The following is a 19,211-nucleotide window of genomic DNA, read 5'->3' on the forward strand; positions in this document are numbered from 1 at the left end:
GTCTTTGTTCAACGTTCGGTAAGTAACAAAAATAAAACAATGTTTTTGGCGCATAAAATCCATAGTTTCTTTTGTTGTGATTAATCAAATTCCAATCTTTAATTTTCAATTTTCAATGCGTAGTTCGAGAGCTCCTTCAAAGCTGTGTTAAAGCCGTTTAATTTTTCTATTTGACAGCCAATGACATTGTGCTTATGTACGTTTGGAAAGCACCATAAAAAACCCTGGATGAATCTCTATTGGCTCCAGTATGTTATAGAGATCAACGAGTTCTTTCGCGAAATTGGCCACACTGTTTCCACATCCCCTATCCCCTAACTCTTCCGAAGTGGTGGGTGGTGGGAAGGCTTATATAAGCGAGCACTGGCTTATCGAGTTTCGCGGCACTTTGCACCAGACGCGTTTTTTGCTGCCGGTTTTGTGGGTTATGTCGCGCTGAGACCGCAATAAAGCTTTACCACAATCGCGAGTTAGATTCACAATTAAGCTCGTAAATTAATCGAGAGACGCGCAACTCGGTGCATAAGAAGCCGGACGATCTCGACGAATACGGTATATACAATATTTACAATATCGGTTTACGATTATACCATAATTTACCATCAATCACATAGTCATATTTTTTTGTAACTGCGCAGCGGGTGCCGCTTATCTGTAATAAGCAACCAATCGGGAGATCAATTCGGAGACATTGCCGACCTCGCCTTTCTTTTCGACGTACGTGATTAAAAGACGCAGCAAGTGTCATTCCGGAGATAAAAGCGGAAGGAAAAAATACGAGGAAAGAGACGCTATACGAAATGTCAGCTTCTCCCATCGCCAGACAGGCTACTCAGAGCCAGAGCATACCGTCTAAGAGGATCGTCATCCACGATCCTAATCAGTTACCTGCGGATTACTCGTCTACTCCCGGAGGAACTCTTTATTCCACGACACCTGGAGGTCAGTGCGTCTTTTATTCATTTTCCGTCAGGTCGATTTTTTTTTAACTCTGCTCCTCAGTATGGTCACATTGTCCTTAGAGTTGTATTTCTATAGAAAGAAAGAAAATGGAAGAATCCCTATCGAGATTCTAAGAATTTTCTATTCAATAGTCAATCGACATATCGCGACAAAAATTTGGTCATATAAATACAATTGTCATTCTTCTCGTGTAATCGTGATCACGAGAACTTAAAGTCACGTAGACGAATCGTTCGATTCGAATTCGAATAAATCCGAGATTCTCGATTGGCGCGATTCGAAAAGAGTCGCGGAAAATAGTTTTCTTTATTTATTCCATCACCGAATTTATTCTCGTCTCCCGATTATATCGCGCATTCTGTTTTTCGAACATAACGCTTGAGGAGGAACTCTTAAAAGGAATATTTGACAAAGAAATGTCAAATATTAAGATGTGAAAGTTTCGCCTAATAAACATTTGTCGCGATGTGTTTCACGCAATTGGCCGATAAAATCAATATTAGCAGACACGAGAATTTCTCGATAATTTTTCTTAGAAATGCGCATGCACGATGTTTCGCACACATATGAAAATTCTCAAAACGAACAAAGATAAGCCTATTGCGACGTTTGTGCGTATCAGAAGACGTCGACTCTAAGATATCATTTGGAAATCGATGCGACCTCGATGCTTCGATAAACAAATGCAACACGTGCAAGCGTCAAGGCCATTGATATTTACGTGTGTTACCAGCCGGCGCGACGCGGCATTATCTCTCTCGCATAAACACTCTATTTGATAAGCACACATTATATAATTGCGTATTTTGGGGAGTTTGTTTGATCTTTCGTCTGCATGGAAAAATTTTCGAAATTTCTGCGTCGTATAAATTTTATTTATAACATTACACACAGATACGAATTTGTAATATTAATAACAAATATGCAAGTTTGAGAAATAACGTTAAAGATCTATCATCGTCTTTTAAGTAACTCATTGCATCTTTATTTCTTTAAATACTCGTTATTTTTTTGATTAAAAAGAAGACTGTGAGAGGAGTTGGCAAGGCAAACCGGAACATAAATATATTTGTCTAGAAAAAACGGAGGAAAAAAAATATAAGAATTCAAACAAAGATCTGCGCTTTTTCTGATAAATTTCGAATCGACTCTTTCTTTACGAAGTATCGGAAAGAGGCATTGATTAGGCATGCAATTTTTATTTCTAATAAGCAAAAATATTATGCTTGTTAGTAAGCCAAGCCATGTGCACTTTACACATCTTGCACGTGCCGCAACATTTGTAGGCCTAAACGTCCAAGGTCGAATTAATGTGCGCGACCGAACATCATCCAATGCGTAATCGGTGACGCGTAATGTTTATCACTGCGCGATGCCGACGCGGCAAGCTAAAAGTCACGATGCCTTGAAAAACAAATATACGCTGCTGGATCTTCGCGATAACTTTAGCTTGAACGCGCGACGTATAGCATTCTATGCCCGATGACCATATGTATAAATAAATTTCACGTAACATCTTTACGTGTAAACAATAACAATTGTTAAACAATCTCATTTATTTTGCAGACAAGCGCGTATTCTTGTTGAATTATTGCAAATCGTTCTTTTTTTTTTTTGAGCTATTATTATCCAAGTAATTTTTTGCCAAATAGGAAAGAAATTGTTTTAATCGTAGAAAATTTAATAGAGGCTCATAATGCACATTTTTTGTTTTGTTTTATATATCATTGGCGGAACAGTCCTTTGTGAGCCAGCGCCTGCTCCTTGTTTTATATATATATTTATATAAAAATTAAAAGATTTCTAAGAATTTTATGCAAAATCATTTTTTTATTGATGATTTCTTTTTTATTATTTTTTTATGAAAGTACAAACATATAATTTTTTTTATTCGTATTATTAGAAACAAAAATTATTTGAATAAAAATAAGTCAATCAATTATAGAAGACTTGCATATTATACATGTGCACTGAGTACATATAAATATAAATGATTTATACAAAAAAATTATCTCGATAAACGTAGGTTGTTGACTTTTTTTCACATATGTACTTTCGTGCTTTCTGCGATTATGTTTATCTTGGCAATCTCGTCGATCCTTGCACTCCTTTCAAGTTAGATGTCGGTACAGAAATACACTTGTATTAATAGGCACTGTATACACCGCTTTCCATGTAACTGTCTGGCTATTGTATCGTTCCTGGGTGTCATCATTCTTTTGCTGCATGGAATCGTTCTTAAAAATCAGTTTATTATTTCATTTCTCATTCATTTGATTCGCATTCTTTCTGAAAGTAGAATTAATCTTTAAAGCATTAAGGACAACTCAAAATTCTTTTTTTCTCTCAATTGTATTGAATTGAAAAACTAACAATAAACTTGTGATAAAATTGACTTGTACTTTATCTTTAGTAATTAATATGTAGCAATTTTATCAGATAATTCTTGATAAAGCATGAGTATAATCTCAAATCAGACTTATATATACAATGAATACAAATATAAATTGTATTTACAAATAGTGATTTATATAGCTTTTGCATTATATATATTTCTAGCTGCTTCCAATGAAATTATTATATTTTATGCATATCTTCACATAATAAAAATTTTATTTCATTATTAAATTTACTTGAGAATATAATTTCACCACAAATTCTTGGGTAGAATCATCTCTGTTGTAGAATCGCAGATTCAACGTATAATTATATATAACTACAAATTCCACGCAGGTACTCGCATTGTATATGAACGCGCGTTTTTGATGAACTTGCGAAACTCTCCGATATCGCGAACACCGCCGCGAAATACGTTGAGTATACCATCAGAATTGCTGAAAGGCAGCACACCAGCAATCACAAGGGATCCTACTAAAAATTCCGATAAAGGTCAGTTTGCTACAAATTTATGATTCAATTCTATCGCTCAATTTTTAAGAATTTTTTTAAATGAAAAAAATTAAATGCAGATACTAGAATTTAACTTCAAAATAAAATTATATTTATAACATTTACAATGTTATTTATCTTGTTAGGAATTTTTGATTAATTTCTATTGAATTAAAAACTAATTTTTTTCTAAAATTCTGACTCATTTGATATTAATAAAATTATATGTAATGAAGATTTTTTTTCTCACATTTATATAATTTTACAGATGGTCTGGTAATCGAGGAATCTGATGAGCAGTTTGAAATGGATATGTAATAAAAATAATCTGCCAATCGTTAACTATAACGATTTAAATGTGTTCGTAATCATACTCGAAAATACTGTCAATTTACTCAAATGACAAGAGTATGGCTAACATGCTTTGATTCTGTGCCTTTTATGAATGGCCTTATTAAAAAGTATGAATTTTTGTTCTTTGACAAAGCAGCAAATGCTTTATATATATTTCATTCTCGATATTAATTTTTGTCCAATATAATATGTATATTTACATATAAGGAGCACAACTGTGAACATGGAGACATTAATTATACATGCGTATGTATTAATGATCGTTAAGTCTTCCTTTCAGAATTGTCGATGGGATGCTTTGTAATCTATTTCTAAGAAATTTGTATCTGTGAATAAATGACACATTTTATACATAGATATACATATTTTACTATTATTTTTTATACATTATAAAAAAACCTTCAATGAATATATAAAATATAAAAATTAAATCTTATAGCAATTAATATTGTAATTGTATTTTTGAGTAAAAGTATATATTGTACAATGATCTTATTCTAATCAAATCACATGCATGTATAAAAATTAATATTTGAATAAAATCCTAATTAAGTTATTTTTAAATTATATAGAAAAAAAATTGTATCATGTATCTTGGACTCTCATAATCCCAATTTATAAAAGAAAATTATTATATAAATATATTTTAAAAGTTATAATTTCGCAATTACATATTTTTCATTAATATCTTCAAAATGCAAAATATGAAAAAAAGCAAAAATATATTATTTGTAGAAATAAAAAAGTAAAAATTGATTGTCATAAGTTTCAAATTGCACATGTATATCATATATGTTCGCAACAAATTTGATCATTGGTTATTACTCTTTATATTAAAGAAAAAGGCCATTATATATAAAATTAATTCTCTTCTTAAGTATATTCTTCTTATAGTTACTCTAATTGCATAAAAAATATATATATATATATATATATATATATATATATATATATATATAAAAGTCTCCTCTAAAATTTATCACAAAAGAAGAACAAGATATATTTATATAGTTCAACTTATTTTAATACTTATGTGGAACTTGTTATTTCAGATATTCTTTGTAAGATTACCTTTGCAATATTAACTTTAGCTCCTTCCAAATCGTAATCATCATAATAAATTAATTCGCACATATTTCTTGTATTTGGTTCATTTTGTAAAATTTCTCGCAGTTTCTTATAAAACATCATGGTAATGTCATTTTTATATTGCTTGTAGATAGGGGATTCTGGATGACTGTGCTTTTGTACTTCGTAGAACGTCAACAATGGTGTTGCACCTTCCACCACTACATATACTGGACTAGCACCAGAGTTTCTTCCATTGGGATATATCTTGTAAGCATTGTTGCGATACGTTCTTCCTATTGTACCAGCACGATCGCGTTTCTCTTCTTCCAATTCGTGTGCATTCTCCATCCATTGATCTGACACCTCCTTCAAGTTTGGTGGCATATATCCCGACGAAGATATCAAGATAAATAACTTATGCACCGGGAAAGTTACACCGTGTTTGTCTTCGAAATTTTCAATCTTTTCGATAATACTCTTGCTATCAGTGGTACCGCGATTCGGTAGAATCAATCGCAAGTAACCGTAGTAGAAACTGTAGGCCATACCCGTGCCATAATCCAGACCTTTCATAGAGCCGAGATCGAAAAACCTCTCCCACTCGGCTAGATCCGTTATCCTCAGCAAATAGAAGGAAAACATGATCAATGGCACACAGAAATAGGGACCGAAATCCCATACGTGATGCAATGGGCATCCTCGAACAATCATCGTTGATGCGATCAGAAATAAAAACACGCCGATGACAAAGACCGCTGCCGATGCGGTGTTCAGGGCGAAGTAATGACTTACTATCGACGAGAAACTTCGTCCATGCTGTTGATCCATGTTTGTCAACGAGATCAGCGTTTGACACAGACGCAATATTAGATCGCAAAATAGAAAAATCACGAGGAATACGGATGTAACGAGACACGTCGCTATCAATGACGTTATCACTCCATCTTTCTTCGCTTTACATGCAACGGGAATCACAAATATGACGACGAGGATGACACTATGCGTTAGATAAGATTCCCATTTACGATCGGTCGATAAATATCTCTCGCTTTCCATTCTAGCAGATCGCTCTTTATTTATAGATTGCCGCCAATTATAAGGTACACGCAAGTTTGAATTAATCCGATGAATGGGAGCAGGCGCGGAAAAATCATGACGAGATAGGACTTCGAGGAATAGCTGAACTGACTGCATTAGTTCAGAGCTTATCTTTCTCTTTCTAATATGGAGAGAAAAAGATAAACTCTGTACTAGTGCAACCAATTCAGCTATAAAGAACAGACCGCATAATTTGTGCGTCCTATAGTAAAATTGAACAATTTTAAAATGTGAGGGTCTATCCAATAGACTTGCATAAATCACAATTAACCAATCAGAATTCACTGACTATGTGCCCGTATATGCATAAAGCTTTAGTCTGTACGCGCGAAAATCAAATCGTCAACGCTTTGCTCAACTTCTATCTCATTTGTTTGTATTAAATTGTTAGTAAAAAATGTAAATAATAGATAATTACTATATTTCCACATTGTCATTTTAAATGTTTATGCATACATAACATTTATAAATTATTCAATTATTTTTGTTTATCAATCTTAACTTGTGATTAATAAAATTTTTAATTCCTTAGAGTGATGGATGTTTCTTAATAAAGTTTCTTACAAGCCTGATAAGCCTAATAGCTTGATCAAATGATTTATATTGCGATTGATACTATGTACAAGAATTGGACTTTTCGAAAAATCGACAAACATCTTTGACAAAAACTATTTTTGATAGAAAAATATAAATACGCATTCGTGAAAAGCTTGTACCTCTTTTTTAAAATGTAAAATTAAATAATTATCAAGATAAGTTGTAATGATTTTGACAAACATTATTAATATTATTAGAATGGAAATGGTTTTTCTTGAAAGATTCCAGATGTAATTATACATAGATATTAATGAAATCTGTTTCCAGTATATGTCATATATTATATAGTGCATTTATATATTTATTTATCTTTGTATGTACATATTCCATACATAAATTTTCCAATTGTTTTTCCATTATCATGCACATTGAAGGATTATGCAGAAGAATTGTAAAACAGGTATATAATAGCAACATCATGTATCAAATAATGTTAGTTATAACATTAATGCACGATTATAAAAATATATAAATAAGTGTATTGCATTGTGTATGTGTATATAATATTTATATATTTATTAAGTTCTAAACATTATTATATATTTATTTTCGTAATTCCAAGAAATATGTATCGGCATTGTGTATATACATTATTTACAATAATTTGTTTCATATATTATTGTACAGAGCAGATGTTTCATGAATATACACTTAGTGTCAATCATTCTATCAAAATAAGCATCACGTAAATATATACAATATTTTCCACAAATCAATATATAATTAGTCGTCATCGGCATAAATTAAAATATCAGTTTGGGTTACGAGATGGGTTAAAATTTGTTCATATTATAGTATATTCATTGTGTTGCACAATATCCATTATCCTGCATTGCGAAGCAATGTATATTCCATATTCAATGTACATATATATAGTCATCTTATTTTGTAGTTGCTCTTGTTTAGTTAAGAAGAATTGACCCTGTGTGACAATTCAGGCCTAATCTATGAAAAGTAGTTACTATTACCTTTTCATGGAGCGCTCCATGTCCTCAATCATCTCCTCATCGTCCTCATCTTACACTGTTCTGACAATTGATTGTGTAGCACAATGACCTCATTCGATGAAGAATTACCTTGTTTCGGGTCCAGACTTTTTATAATACTCTTGGCTTTTTCAACATATATTTCTTATAGCGTCAAAGCATCCTCTTCGTATTTCTTTCGTGTCAATTTCTTCTAAACAGTTAAGGTTTTCTGCTTTTTTGTTTGCAGAGCGTTCTCGCGTTCCTCGAGTTGTAATATCAGCCATTTCCCTTTCGGATTTGCATTTTTCGAAGTTCGGGCATCGTCCTGCAACTGTGACAATCTGATTCAAAATTCAAACCCGCGTTGTTGCCAGGTTAGAGCGTTGTTAACGCGAATGAAACAAGCCGATAGACCGACCGCAGCACGCTCGGGAGTCGGGAGACATCTACGATCGATAAAGGCTCGCGGATAGACTCCAAAATCGTCGCGCGGCGGAAAATCGGCGCGAGGAAAAGAAAAAGAGAGAGAAAGAGGAAGGGAAGAAAAAACGAAATAAATAGAGAAAGAAAGATCGGCGAGCGGCAAACGATCGGCACTCTTTGGCAGCGACGCGACGCTGCGATATTTGCGACACGAATGATTCTGCGCGGCATCGCACGATTAATGTAATCGGCAGGTGATTTCACGTCGCTGATTAAGCGCCATGTCCCGCGATGGACCAATCAGCTGCTTGGTAAACCGCCGTGAGACCTCGAGAATCTGTCCCCCACAGACGAATGACAACAAAAGAGACTGATAGAAGTCGCGCGCGCGAGAGAGAGCCCGAGTTTTTTCGCACGCGAGTGTGTGTATCCCGCGCAGCCGAGGCCGAGGGGTATATCCGCCGCCGCGGCTGCTTTTTTTCCGTTCCCCGTAGCGCGCCGCGAGTAACGTCGCTTCGCTGGTGGTGAAAGTGTCGAGGAATATGAAGAGGAGAAATGTCGAGTGCGGTAAGCTTCGGAGGCCCTTGAAACGCAACAAGCTCACCGAGGGAATCTACGGAAGGTAAATCCTATCTCTCTCTCTCTCGCCGCCATATGCGTGTAACATCTACGTCGAGAGGAATGGCTGTTTCTCCTTGAGGTAGAGAAAAATAACCAACAATCTTCGATGCGATGATCGCGAGACCTGATACTCGGCTCCGCGGACGCCGAGAACCAATCGCGCCAACGGCGCAACCAGCCTCATCTCGCATGACATTTACCTCCGAATCATAAACATCCTTTGTATAATACGCTCTTGTTTTTCTATCAATTCCCTTTCGTCTCTTTCTCTTTCCCTCTCCGATTCTTAATCCTAAATACGTTTCTCTATCTTACATATACGTGTGTACATACGCATCGTTCATGAGCTGCGTGTATGACTTACAGACAAGCAGCTAATGTCAATAACAAAATGAAGCAGACGCGATAGTCGATTGACTTTTCAGCGCATTCTCTTTTTTTCTCTCATCTCTTTCAAAAAGAGCACGAGCTTTTAATGTTATGTAAGGCTCTTGTATTTTCGATAACATCATCTATACATCTTGTCATCCACCATCTGATATACTTGCATATACAGTAAACAAAAGCAAAACCGAAAAATAATTACTCGATTGACGGCACGTTAAATATCCTCTTATATATACATTTAAAAAATGTAAACAAAAGCAAGGAGAGACGTTTACATGTAGAGCCTATAATAGAAATATATAAAATTGTTGTAAATTTTAATCCAACAAGTAGCAAATCATATTTACAAACTATTTGTATAAAATATATGATTATATTTGTTTCAGTATCTTGCTTTATATAAAGTTTTTTCTACTATGGGCCATGGTGATTTTGGCAGACTTTATTTTGGAATTCCGTTTTGAATTCTTGTGGCCATTCTGGCTACTCCTCCGAAGCGTTTACGATTCCTTTAAATATCAAGGCTTGGTAGGTACCAAGTATTATACAACAATAAACAATTGCCTATCATTATATAGTTATGTAAATTATGTTTTTTTTTGTGTATTTCAGGCCTTCTCTGTATTTTTTATTTGTATTGCACTTACGTCAGACATGATTTGCTTTTTTTTCATCCCTGTGCATTGGCTGTTTTTTCTCGCCAGCACTTACGTTTGGGTGCAATATGTTTGGCACACAGGTATGTAAAAAACAAGATAAGATAAATATGATATATATTTCAAACTATATTGATAGTATATTTGAAAAATAGAAAATATAGTAGATATTTCATAACTTATAATAGATATAAGAGAATATATATATAATTAAATCTTGATATTATACAGATAAAGGTGTGTGCCTACCAACTATGATGCTGTGGCTACTATTTCTATATGTAGAGGCAGCAGTGCGGTTACGTGACTTACGTCATATGCCATTTCATCTTGACCTCTGTCGGCCATTTGCAGCACATTGGTATTATTCTTTTTGTTTTGATACACAATAATTTTGATAGACAATAATTTATTATTAAATAAAATACTTTATTAATGCATGTTACTTTTTATATTATTAAAATATTCTGCTGATAATCCACATTTGTATCAAATATATTTTTCTATAATAAATATTTTCAGCATTGGCTATCCTGTAGTTACATTGGGCTTTGGTTTTAAGAGCTATGTAGGCTACAGAATGAGACAGGTTAGTTTTTAATAATTTTACATTGATTTATTATACTTAAAAATACAGAAGTAACTGTGCACTATTGCGTGATTTATTATATGTAGAATTCATATAGATCTTGATTTATTTTTTTATTATTTTACAGAGAAAACAGAAAGATGTGGCAAAGGAGAATGAGTTTTACTTGCAATTACTGCAACAAGCACTGCCTCTAGAGCAACAAGCTATGTCGATGCAGCAGATCCAACCGCAAGTGCAGTCACAGACGCAACATGTCACTACGTCGTTGGAACAACACATTAAAACTCAAACACATAAATTGAGTCCACAATACAATCCAAGCCCTGAAAAAAGCAAAGGTAGCTTGTATTTATTATCAATAAATACTTTCATATCTATATATATTTTTTTTTCTCCTACAATAAATAAACATGTTTTATCACAATCAAGCACATGTTAAATGTGGCTATATTTATTCTTTCAGAGGGCAGTAACAATTCTATAGAAACAAACGTACAAAATGGTGGAGTACACAATAGTAGCCAAATCACATCACAAGCACAGAGCGCTACTACTAAAGGTACTCATAGAAAATCCTTAGATAAGAGTGAAAAACAGGAAGAGCAGCATAATAAACATAATGTATCAAATAATTCACCATCGGACAAAAATGATAAAAGATTTATACATAGTAATGGAAATACAGTATCGCATAGTGACATACAGCTTATCGAGAGGGTGGGGTATGTTCAATTTTATATCAAAGAATATATTTCTCTTTTCAACTTCACACTTCAATTTCACACTTCAGATTCTTACTGATAATTTTTTTTAACAGATCCGTAAATGATTTCGACATAAATGAAGTGGAAAAAGATAAGTCTATCAAGGGTTGTGGACACACTACAATAAAATCGCAATCAAACGGTTCGGTAACCGGAAAATGGAATAATGTGAAGGAAAGTCGAGATTCATCGTCGACTACCAATGTCCAACGCGAACGTAAAACTCGACAGGTTAAAAATACAGGTGACATCACAGCAGAGCAACAGAAACAACAAGACGAGTATTATCAAAGGTACATTATAAAAGATAAATCTCTTTCTTGTAGATACAATTATCATTAAAATATTACAGAAATATTCTGCTAATATAATCCTACATGTTTTCACAAAGGTACAGATCGAAACTCTAATGACAAATCTGGTATTTCTTGCTTTGTATTTAAATATCGAATTTTGTATCATGTTATATATTCTTAGCATAGACTTCTCATCAATTTCTTCAGCATAATTTGTCATTGAAATAGGTTACTGATGTGTCGCAGGCTCGAGGCGGATATAAAACGCTTGAAATCAGACTTGCAGTCAAGTCGTCAGTTGGAACAAGAATTACGTTCGCAAGTCAATACCTTGCTTAACGGAGAGCGGCAGGCTAAGGGCGACATTCAACAACTCCAACATGATAACGAACAACTACAAAGCAAGTAAGTGCATTTTACAAGCGAGAGTTAGTTTTGTAAACTATGGTTTTATGTAAAGAATCTATCTAGTTCTATCTATAATTTTACATTTCGCGTTTTGAATTTTAAAATAATATATGTGAACTATGGAATACTCATAAATTTACTAATTCTTTCGTCTTTTTATTAGACATTAATGCCATTGGTGTCATTTGAAAAAAATATATACTTGATTTAGAACAGTATATACTACACAAGGAAAATGTGTGTGTATATATATACACACACACACACACACACACAAATCTATAGAAATTATTAAAATCTATAAAATTTATTTTTTAAACAGTTTAATCAAATTTTTTAATTTTTTGAATTACATACATTTATAACATTTATTATATAATTAAGCATATTGATTTTATATTATCCTAATTTTGGACCTATTTGGAATATTAATAATTAATTTCTATATCCATGTTACTATGCAGACAAAAATTACCATTTGGTAAATATGCAGAAAATTTATTTTAGTCAACCCGCGTTTTCAATTAAAAGTATGAAGACTACATAAAAGGTATATAAAACTGTAGTTTGTATATTTTACAATGGTTCAATAATTAATTTTAATAATTAAATTTGGTTTGCAACACACATGTACAATAAATCTTCAAATATGTCAGAAGATTATTATTTTATGTCACAACTTCCTTATATTTATAAATTTTCATAAAAAAAAGAATACACAATATTTATTTTATATAATCAAATATATGTGAAACTATATATTGTGACTCGAAAATACAATATATGTGTTACTGTTTTGACTTGTGAGTAAAATTGGACAAAGTCTAAAACACATTTTTACATTACAGATTGCATGGTTTAGTGACGGCGCGTCAACTAGATAAACAGACGATGTCATCATTGGAAAAACGAATTGCAGAAGAGAGGAAACAACGCACTGCATACGAAGCGTCCTTGATTTCCGAACGGAGGGCACGGCGGGCTGCCGAGGAGGCACGTTCCGCGATTCCACCGCCACCACCTCCGCTTATTAGGCAAGAATGCACTGAAGCGTGTAAAAGTCGAAGATCACAAATGGAACAAGATCTTAAAAACCTGCGTCGTGAACTTAAATCGAAGGAGGAAAAGTAAGAATTTCAATTATATATGTGTGTGTGTATGCATAAGAGTTACATTAGATAGTGTCAAGTAATTTCAAAATTAACAACGTTCATTGCCACATACAGGTGTAACATATTGGAAAAAGACATAGCGCGTTGCAAAGAGAATCATAGAGAGTCCGAAATTTTACTCGCTGCACTCAACGCGCTACAAGACAAAAACGCGCATTTGGAAAACAGCTTGAGCGCAGAGACACGTATAAAACTTGATCTTTTCTCAGCACTCGGTGAAGCCAAACGGCAATTAGAAATTCGAGAAAGTAAGTAATAATTTTATTCATTATATTTCGTGTATGTGTATATTAAACCTTTTTAACATTTTCATGATTGAAAAACGTGTCATAACATATTGAAGAAAAATGTGGTGCAATATTGTATTGCAAACTCTATGTTATTACTGGCAATATATGTATCTCATACTATTCTTCATTGAATCAGGCTTAATCAGATCTCACGAGAAAGAAATCGAGATGTTGAAAACAAAAATAGCGCAAGATTTAGCTGTGATGCCACAAGACACATTTGGTCCAGCGCCAACCTGTGCGACGTCCAAGCTACGTTTAAATAGTGAAGTGAGAGTAGCAGGAACAAAAATACGTTCAAACGAAAGTCCCTGTCCGGGGTGTACTGTGTCGAATTTGGATCCGAATGCGACAGCGTACACGCCTAAAAGTTCCCTTGTAGCGTCGACCGAAGCTTAAAAACTGCAATTGTTCTCTCTCATCAAAACCCGATAGGATGTATCAATTACAAAAGGATGTTTCAAGTTTCTCTGTGGAAATATTAATCAGTTTAATTCCTGCAGGTATATGGCGAAAATATGAATTTACTAATATCAGATCTTTCCTATATACTCCTATATACTTCTTAAAAAGATAATATTTTTATTATACACAGATTCTTTCAATATGTAAAAGAAACTTGAGTCTTCCATGAGAAACTTTATGAAACATATTTTGTATCATGTCTTGTTCTTTCAGAGAAAAAAATGAAACCGTTGACATTACTTATGATCATACGACGCGACACATTGGTTTCTAGAATGTCAAGGAAATCCAGTGACAATCTTAATTTGTAACATTTATTATTTTTTTTTATGTGCTGCGAGTTGATTTTACAGATATATAATAATTTGTACCAGTGAATGATAAAAGTGTTTCCGCGCGTATAAAGATCAATAATAAACACACAATACTTAGCTAATATTTAATACCATACCTAATACTTTTAAAAATCAATATATTAACTAAAGCTATAAATATCCGGATAATTCAATATTCGAAAGATCTTTTATTTAATTATACTCATCCAGATATTTGTATTATCGGATAATCTAAATATCTGTGCATTATTAGAATCTTAAAATCCGAAGATTTAAATTTACAAATTTGCAAATTTGGATTTGAACTATCTGAATTATAAAACGATAGATGGAATGCTAATTTTTTTTCATAATAATAACCAATAATAATATATTAAAATATATTAAAATAAAATTTATGGAAGTCATATTCAACTTTTATATATTTATTATATAAATAACATTGCAAAGCAAATAATGCAAAAAAAGAAATAAAATATTGTTTCTATTATTTAATTACATTTATATAATGTCAATTAAATTTGATTTTGTTAGTTTTCTGTCTACTTTTATCTGATAGATAACTCAAATTAATAAATATGCAAATTCGGATATAGATTTGATCTTTTGGAATATTAAAATGTGATTTATTCGGATATTTCGAATATCGAGATTTGAGTAATCAAATAATCTGTGAACCAATTATTTAGATGTTTGAACAGCAGCATATCCAAATTGTATTTAGCCTTAATACTGACTGTTAATTTATATATAAAATATGTTTTATATCCTACACAAAGGATATATTATACAGAATGTTTATTTTGCTAAATGCATTTGTCATGTACGATTAAAATGATGATGTTTCTTATGATATACACAAGATACATTTCATAATTATCTGTTTATGTATTTTAATGTCTACATGAAATATAGACATTAAAATACTAATTGATCTTTAACATTTGAAAATGATAATACATACACACACACAAATATCTTACTAGTAAAATCACAATAAAAAAAACATTAATATCTGTGTTATAATCTTCTCGCAGCATATGTCTAAACATATGATGACTTGTCAAAGATGTATTTTTCTTCAAGTCGTATAATTGAAGCTAGTCCATCATATTATATATATAAACTCTATTTAAATATCATTGGCATATGGAGCCATTTTATGTTATGTGATTATCATGCAGAAATGAGCCATTGACAACAATAGAGGGAAATATGAACGTTATAACATATAAGAAGGATCAAAGTAAATGTCACGACGCTAAAATTGTTTTAGATAATCATATGCCTGTACGACGATACTCTCACACACACATACACACACACACACACACACATGCGCGTATTTTTCTGTGTTTTTAAATTCTAATATATTTTTAGTTAAATAATTCTCTTTTATGTATTGGCTTTCAAACGGTATGAAGTAGCCATTACATTTTCCGCGAGAGTAAAAGTGTTTAATTACAATATGTGATAACAAATTGATCTAATTTAAAAATTTTGGCATACAATGATCATACTAATATATGAGATTATGTAATGCCATACTATGTTAACAAAAGCGGGAAAGAATTTAAATATGAGATAATAATTTTATTATAAGTACAAAAGTATAGAGCAAAGTTATCTTCGTTTGATTGCTTTATTTAAAAAAGAATATTTAATTCTCTATTTAGTGACATTGAATTGTTGAAATTATATTGTGACTAGATGTAAAGATTTTTTTTCTTCTCTTTTATGACGTCCATTAATATAATTTAATATGATTTAAGAATAGAAAGTTTTTTTTTTTTTTTTTTTTTTTTTTTCTCCTTTTTCTTTTAATTGTTCTTTACACATATATGTATATGTATAAAAAATATGTTACATGATTATGACAAATTATGCACCATTGAAGGCATATGGTACATAATATTAAAATGATCTGTTTACTTAAAAAAATATAACAATTTACATATGGCGTATATTAAAGTGCAAATTTTTTTAATTATTCATGCAAATTGTGTGCATCTATTAATCTATAGGCTTATTAATTACGCTGTAAGGAGATATTGTATGTTATAATTTTGATTTGTATACAGATTTTTTTTATATACTTTCATCTTAAAAATTGATAAAAATTGATAAAAAGTTGTTATATAATTTTAATTTAATTGGCTTATAAAATGTTTGGAAGATTGTTAAGGAGAATGCGATGCGTGTGGCATTACGAAAAATTAATCAATAACGATCAAAGATAAAATCGATTGAATAATTAATCGATGTTAATAAAATCTGCTGTTTTTTATTTTACCCGCAAGAAAGCCAGTACCTGCTTCATTACATTGAAAATGTTGTATAACACTTGTTAACTATTACGAGATCATTCTCTCTCTTCCATAATTGTATATATAAAGCATTGTCATGACAATTTACTTATGGACATTAGTAGTGGATCATGACCAACTAGTCAAGCGAAGAAGGAAGTTCTACAAGCACAAATATTTATTAGAAGATACCCAATATTTAAAGCTTTTGTCTTCTATGGAAAGAGAGGATACAGAATCCTTTCATTTCATTAAAATTTAGTATTTGGACTTTCATTGGATAATGAACTTTATGAGTCCATGTTTCTCAAATGATCCACATAAAAAACGTTGTAAAGGCTTTCCTGCACAATGTGTATTATTAAATTTTGAATTTTAATCTTTAAAAGAGCAGTGCTCTTTAAAATTTATTGCAAATTTATTCTAAGAAAGTTATGTGAAAAAGTTTTCTAAGTTGCATATGTTAATAATTATATATATTGTGTATTCATATACTTTCTTCGATACACGAGATATTTAAAAAACTCCGATGGTTGCTAGTTTGTGAAAAACAAAGGAAACCGTGTGTATGCATTTCTGTTTCCAAATTGTTGTCCCAGTGTCAAAGATAGTACACTTATCTTTGATCTTGCGAATAAATCGTTGATAAGTTTCGATTTAGATTTGTGTTTGCTTACATTTGTTTGTATACATATAATGTAGCAAAGACGATACAGTGAAATATGTAAATATTTATCGGAAAAAGAAACTTTGATACCGCCTTTGGTACCGCATGGATGTGATTGTTAAGATTGTTAGGGCACTTGCGTGGCATAATTTTTTTTGCTATATAAGGTCACTTTAAGTTACAAGTACGATATTTGCCAATTTCATTAACACAAGGTTCAGAAATGAAATTAGATACTAAAACAATAAGCTTGTCAGCAAAAAAAAAAGAAAAGAAAAAAATAAAGATCAAGGAAACTATTAATTGTCAAAAAAGTTGAAGTATGAATTTATGTACCTGACCAGGATGTGTAGTAATTCTTTTTTCTCTTTTTTTTGGCTGTTTTACTTAACTTGGATTTAATTCCATTAAAAGGCTGGTTAAAAAGCAATTAATATTAATTAACGAAATAATAATAAATCATGCACATTGAGTTATTGTGATATGCATACATAACACAGCCACAAAGAAAAAAAATGCGCGCGCATATAAAACACACTTATACACATGCATATATATATCACGTGTAAATAATACATTCGCTTTTTACATATTTATTTGTGTATACTCGTATATTGCGTGCACGTCGGATCACACGTGCACTTATCTACGTGTATATACATGCATATATGTATAATTATTTTAGTTATTATACAATGATGTTCTCTTATAATAATAAATTAACAATGAGATAATTAATCGATCGCCGTAGGTAAGTTTCCTATTTCCAAACGCATTATTTTACTTCGCACGATAAGAGGAAGATGTGCATAACGTACAAGTACTTAATTTTTTTATCTTAGATTTCATTCAGCGTTTCTTCGAATGTGTGTGAGAGAGAGAGAAAGAGAGAAAAAAACAAGGTGTGCACAAGTTCAGGTACTCTTGTAATACCTGAATAATTTGTTCCCTGATATCTTATATAATTTATAATTTTTTAAGTTGGCGAGGACAATAAAAAGTTTTTCTGTTTTATACCAAATTTCGGCGTCGAGTCTAATCGCATTCTAATAAAAAAAATATCGCGGATGTTTTTTTATACATTAGTTATAGTAAAGTTTTATGCGCTTCCGAAAACATTTAACTGCGTACTTATTTTGTTATTATTTATAGCATTAAGTAATCGCCGAGCGAGATGAATGTAGCATAATTAAGTTGCAACAACAACACGGCTATTGATCTCATTATATACTGCGCGACCGTACACACGCAAATGCCCTTATTGAAATATATAAAAAAACCGACATGTGGAATGATTCGTTGAGAAAATTTTTAATGTATTTGTAACGCGCTTTTTGTGGATAAATCAGATCAAACAAATGTGTTACATACATTGACATACAATCTTGATTGATGAAGAACCAAACGGCGTTTCAACGCGCGTTCCATATATCATACACCACATACCTGAGCGGCGTCTGTTCAATGAAAATAATAGAAAAATCTGGATAAAAAAATTCTTTTACCATCGATGGTGTAAGATTCTCGTAAAACATGTATAACATAGCATATACGCTCCACTATCATACATGCGTTTCTATCGTTAATTCATATAATTTAAGCTTGTGTGAGGATCCTGTTCGAACTGTGGCACTTTTCATTCCGGTGCTATATAACAATCTCATCTATTTATAATGATTCTTCTTTCGCATATTTCCTGTCTATCAGTCGATCATATAGAATATATTTGACTTTTGTTTTCATATTGAAATATACATGATTTATAAATTCTCTTTCATCCTTTTAAGAGTATGAAATTTCCTATCGGATAAAAATTAAATTTCCCTCCTTGCAATATTTTAAAAACGTGAATTTTGTAAAAGAAATATGGTTCTTTCACTGGTTCAATT

General features: G+C 32.0%; 3 protein-coding genes across 8 annotated transcripts; 2 read left to right on the plus strand and 1 right to left on the minus strand.

The window, feature by feature from the left end:
- The first annotated feature begins 360 nt into the window (after positions 1–360).
- Positions 361–4,563, plus strand: LOC126849235 (eukaryotic translation initiation factor 4E-binding protein). The gene is made up of 4 exons (XM_050590902.1): positions 361–552; positions 639–942; positions 3,697–3,852; positions 4,121–4,563. The coding sequence occupies exons 2-4, from the start codon at positions 801–803 to the stop codon at positions 4,168–4,170; spliced, it is 348 nt and encodes a 115-aa protein (XP_050446859.1). The 5' UTR covers positions 361–552; positions 639–800; the 3' UTR covers positions 4,171–4,563.
- Positions 2,789–6,735, minus strand: LOC126849171 (stimulator of interferon genes protein homolog). Of its 3 annotated transcripts, none has more exons than XR_007687375.1 (2): positions 3,597–3,744; positions 2,789–3,252 (listed from the first exon to the last, which is right to left on the minus strand). XR_007687375.1 is itself a non-coding variant. In XM_050590795.1 (2 exons), exons 1-2 carry the CDS (start codon positions 6,469–6,471, stop codon positions 3,229–3,231), a joined length of 1,218 nt encoding a protein of 405 aa, XP_050446752.1. In that variant the 5' UTR covers positions 6,472–6,735; the 3' UTR covers positions 2,789–3,228. The 3 variants fall into 3 exon arrangements, 2 of the variants coding, with proteins under 2 accessions (XP_050446752.1, XP_050446743.1); XM_050590795.1 differs by lacking the exon at positions 3,597–3,744 and adding an exon at positions 5,278–6,735; XM_050590786.1 differs by lacking the exons at positions 2,789–3,252; positions 3,597–3,744 and adding an exon at positions 4,702–6,734.
- A 1,173-nt stretch (positions 6,736–7,908) lies between these two features.
- On the plus strand, positions 7,909–19,089 carry LOC126849134 (macoilin-1). Of its 4 annotated transcripts, XR_007687373.1 has the most exons (13): positions 7,909–8,985; positions 9,758–9,899; positions 9,984–10,110; positions 10,259–10,388; positions 10,550–10,616; positions 10,744–10,960; positions 11,083–11,341; positions 11,437–11,676; positions 11,908–12,084; positions 12,936–13,214; positions 13,314–13,507; positions 13,686–14,052; positions 14,228–19,089. XR_007687373.1 is itself a non-coding variant. In XM_050590718.1 (12 exons), exons 1-12 carry the CDS (start codon positions 8,906–8,908, stop codon positions 13,946–13,948), a joined length of 2,175 nt encoding a protein of 724 aa, XP_050446675.1. In that variant the 5' UTR covers positions 7,909–8,905; the 3' UTR covers positions 13,949–19,089. The 4 variants fall into 4 exon arrangements, 3 of the variants coding, with proteins under 3 accessions (XP_050446675.1, XP_050446696.1, XP_050446688.1); XM_050590718.1 differs by having other exon boundaries at positions 13,686–19,089; XM_050590739.1 differs by having other exon boundaries at positions 11,926–12,084; positions 13,686–19,089.
- Positions 19,090–19,211: the final 122 nt, after the last annotated feature.

This window comes from Cataglyphis hispanica, chromosome 1 (genome assembly GCF_021464435.1).
Source record: "Cataglyphis hispanica isolate Lineage 1 chromosome 1, ULB_Chis1_1.0, whole genome shotgun sequence".
Lineage (NCBI taxonomy): Eukaryota > Metazoa > Arthropoda > Insecta > Hymenoptera > Formicidae > Cataglyphis > Cataglyphis hispanica.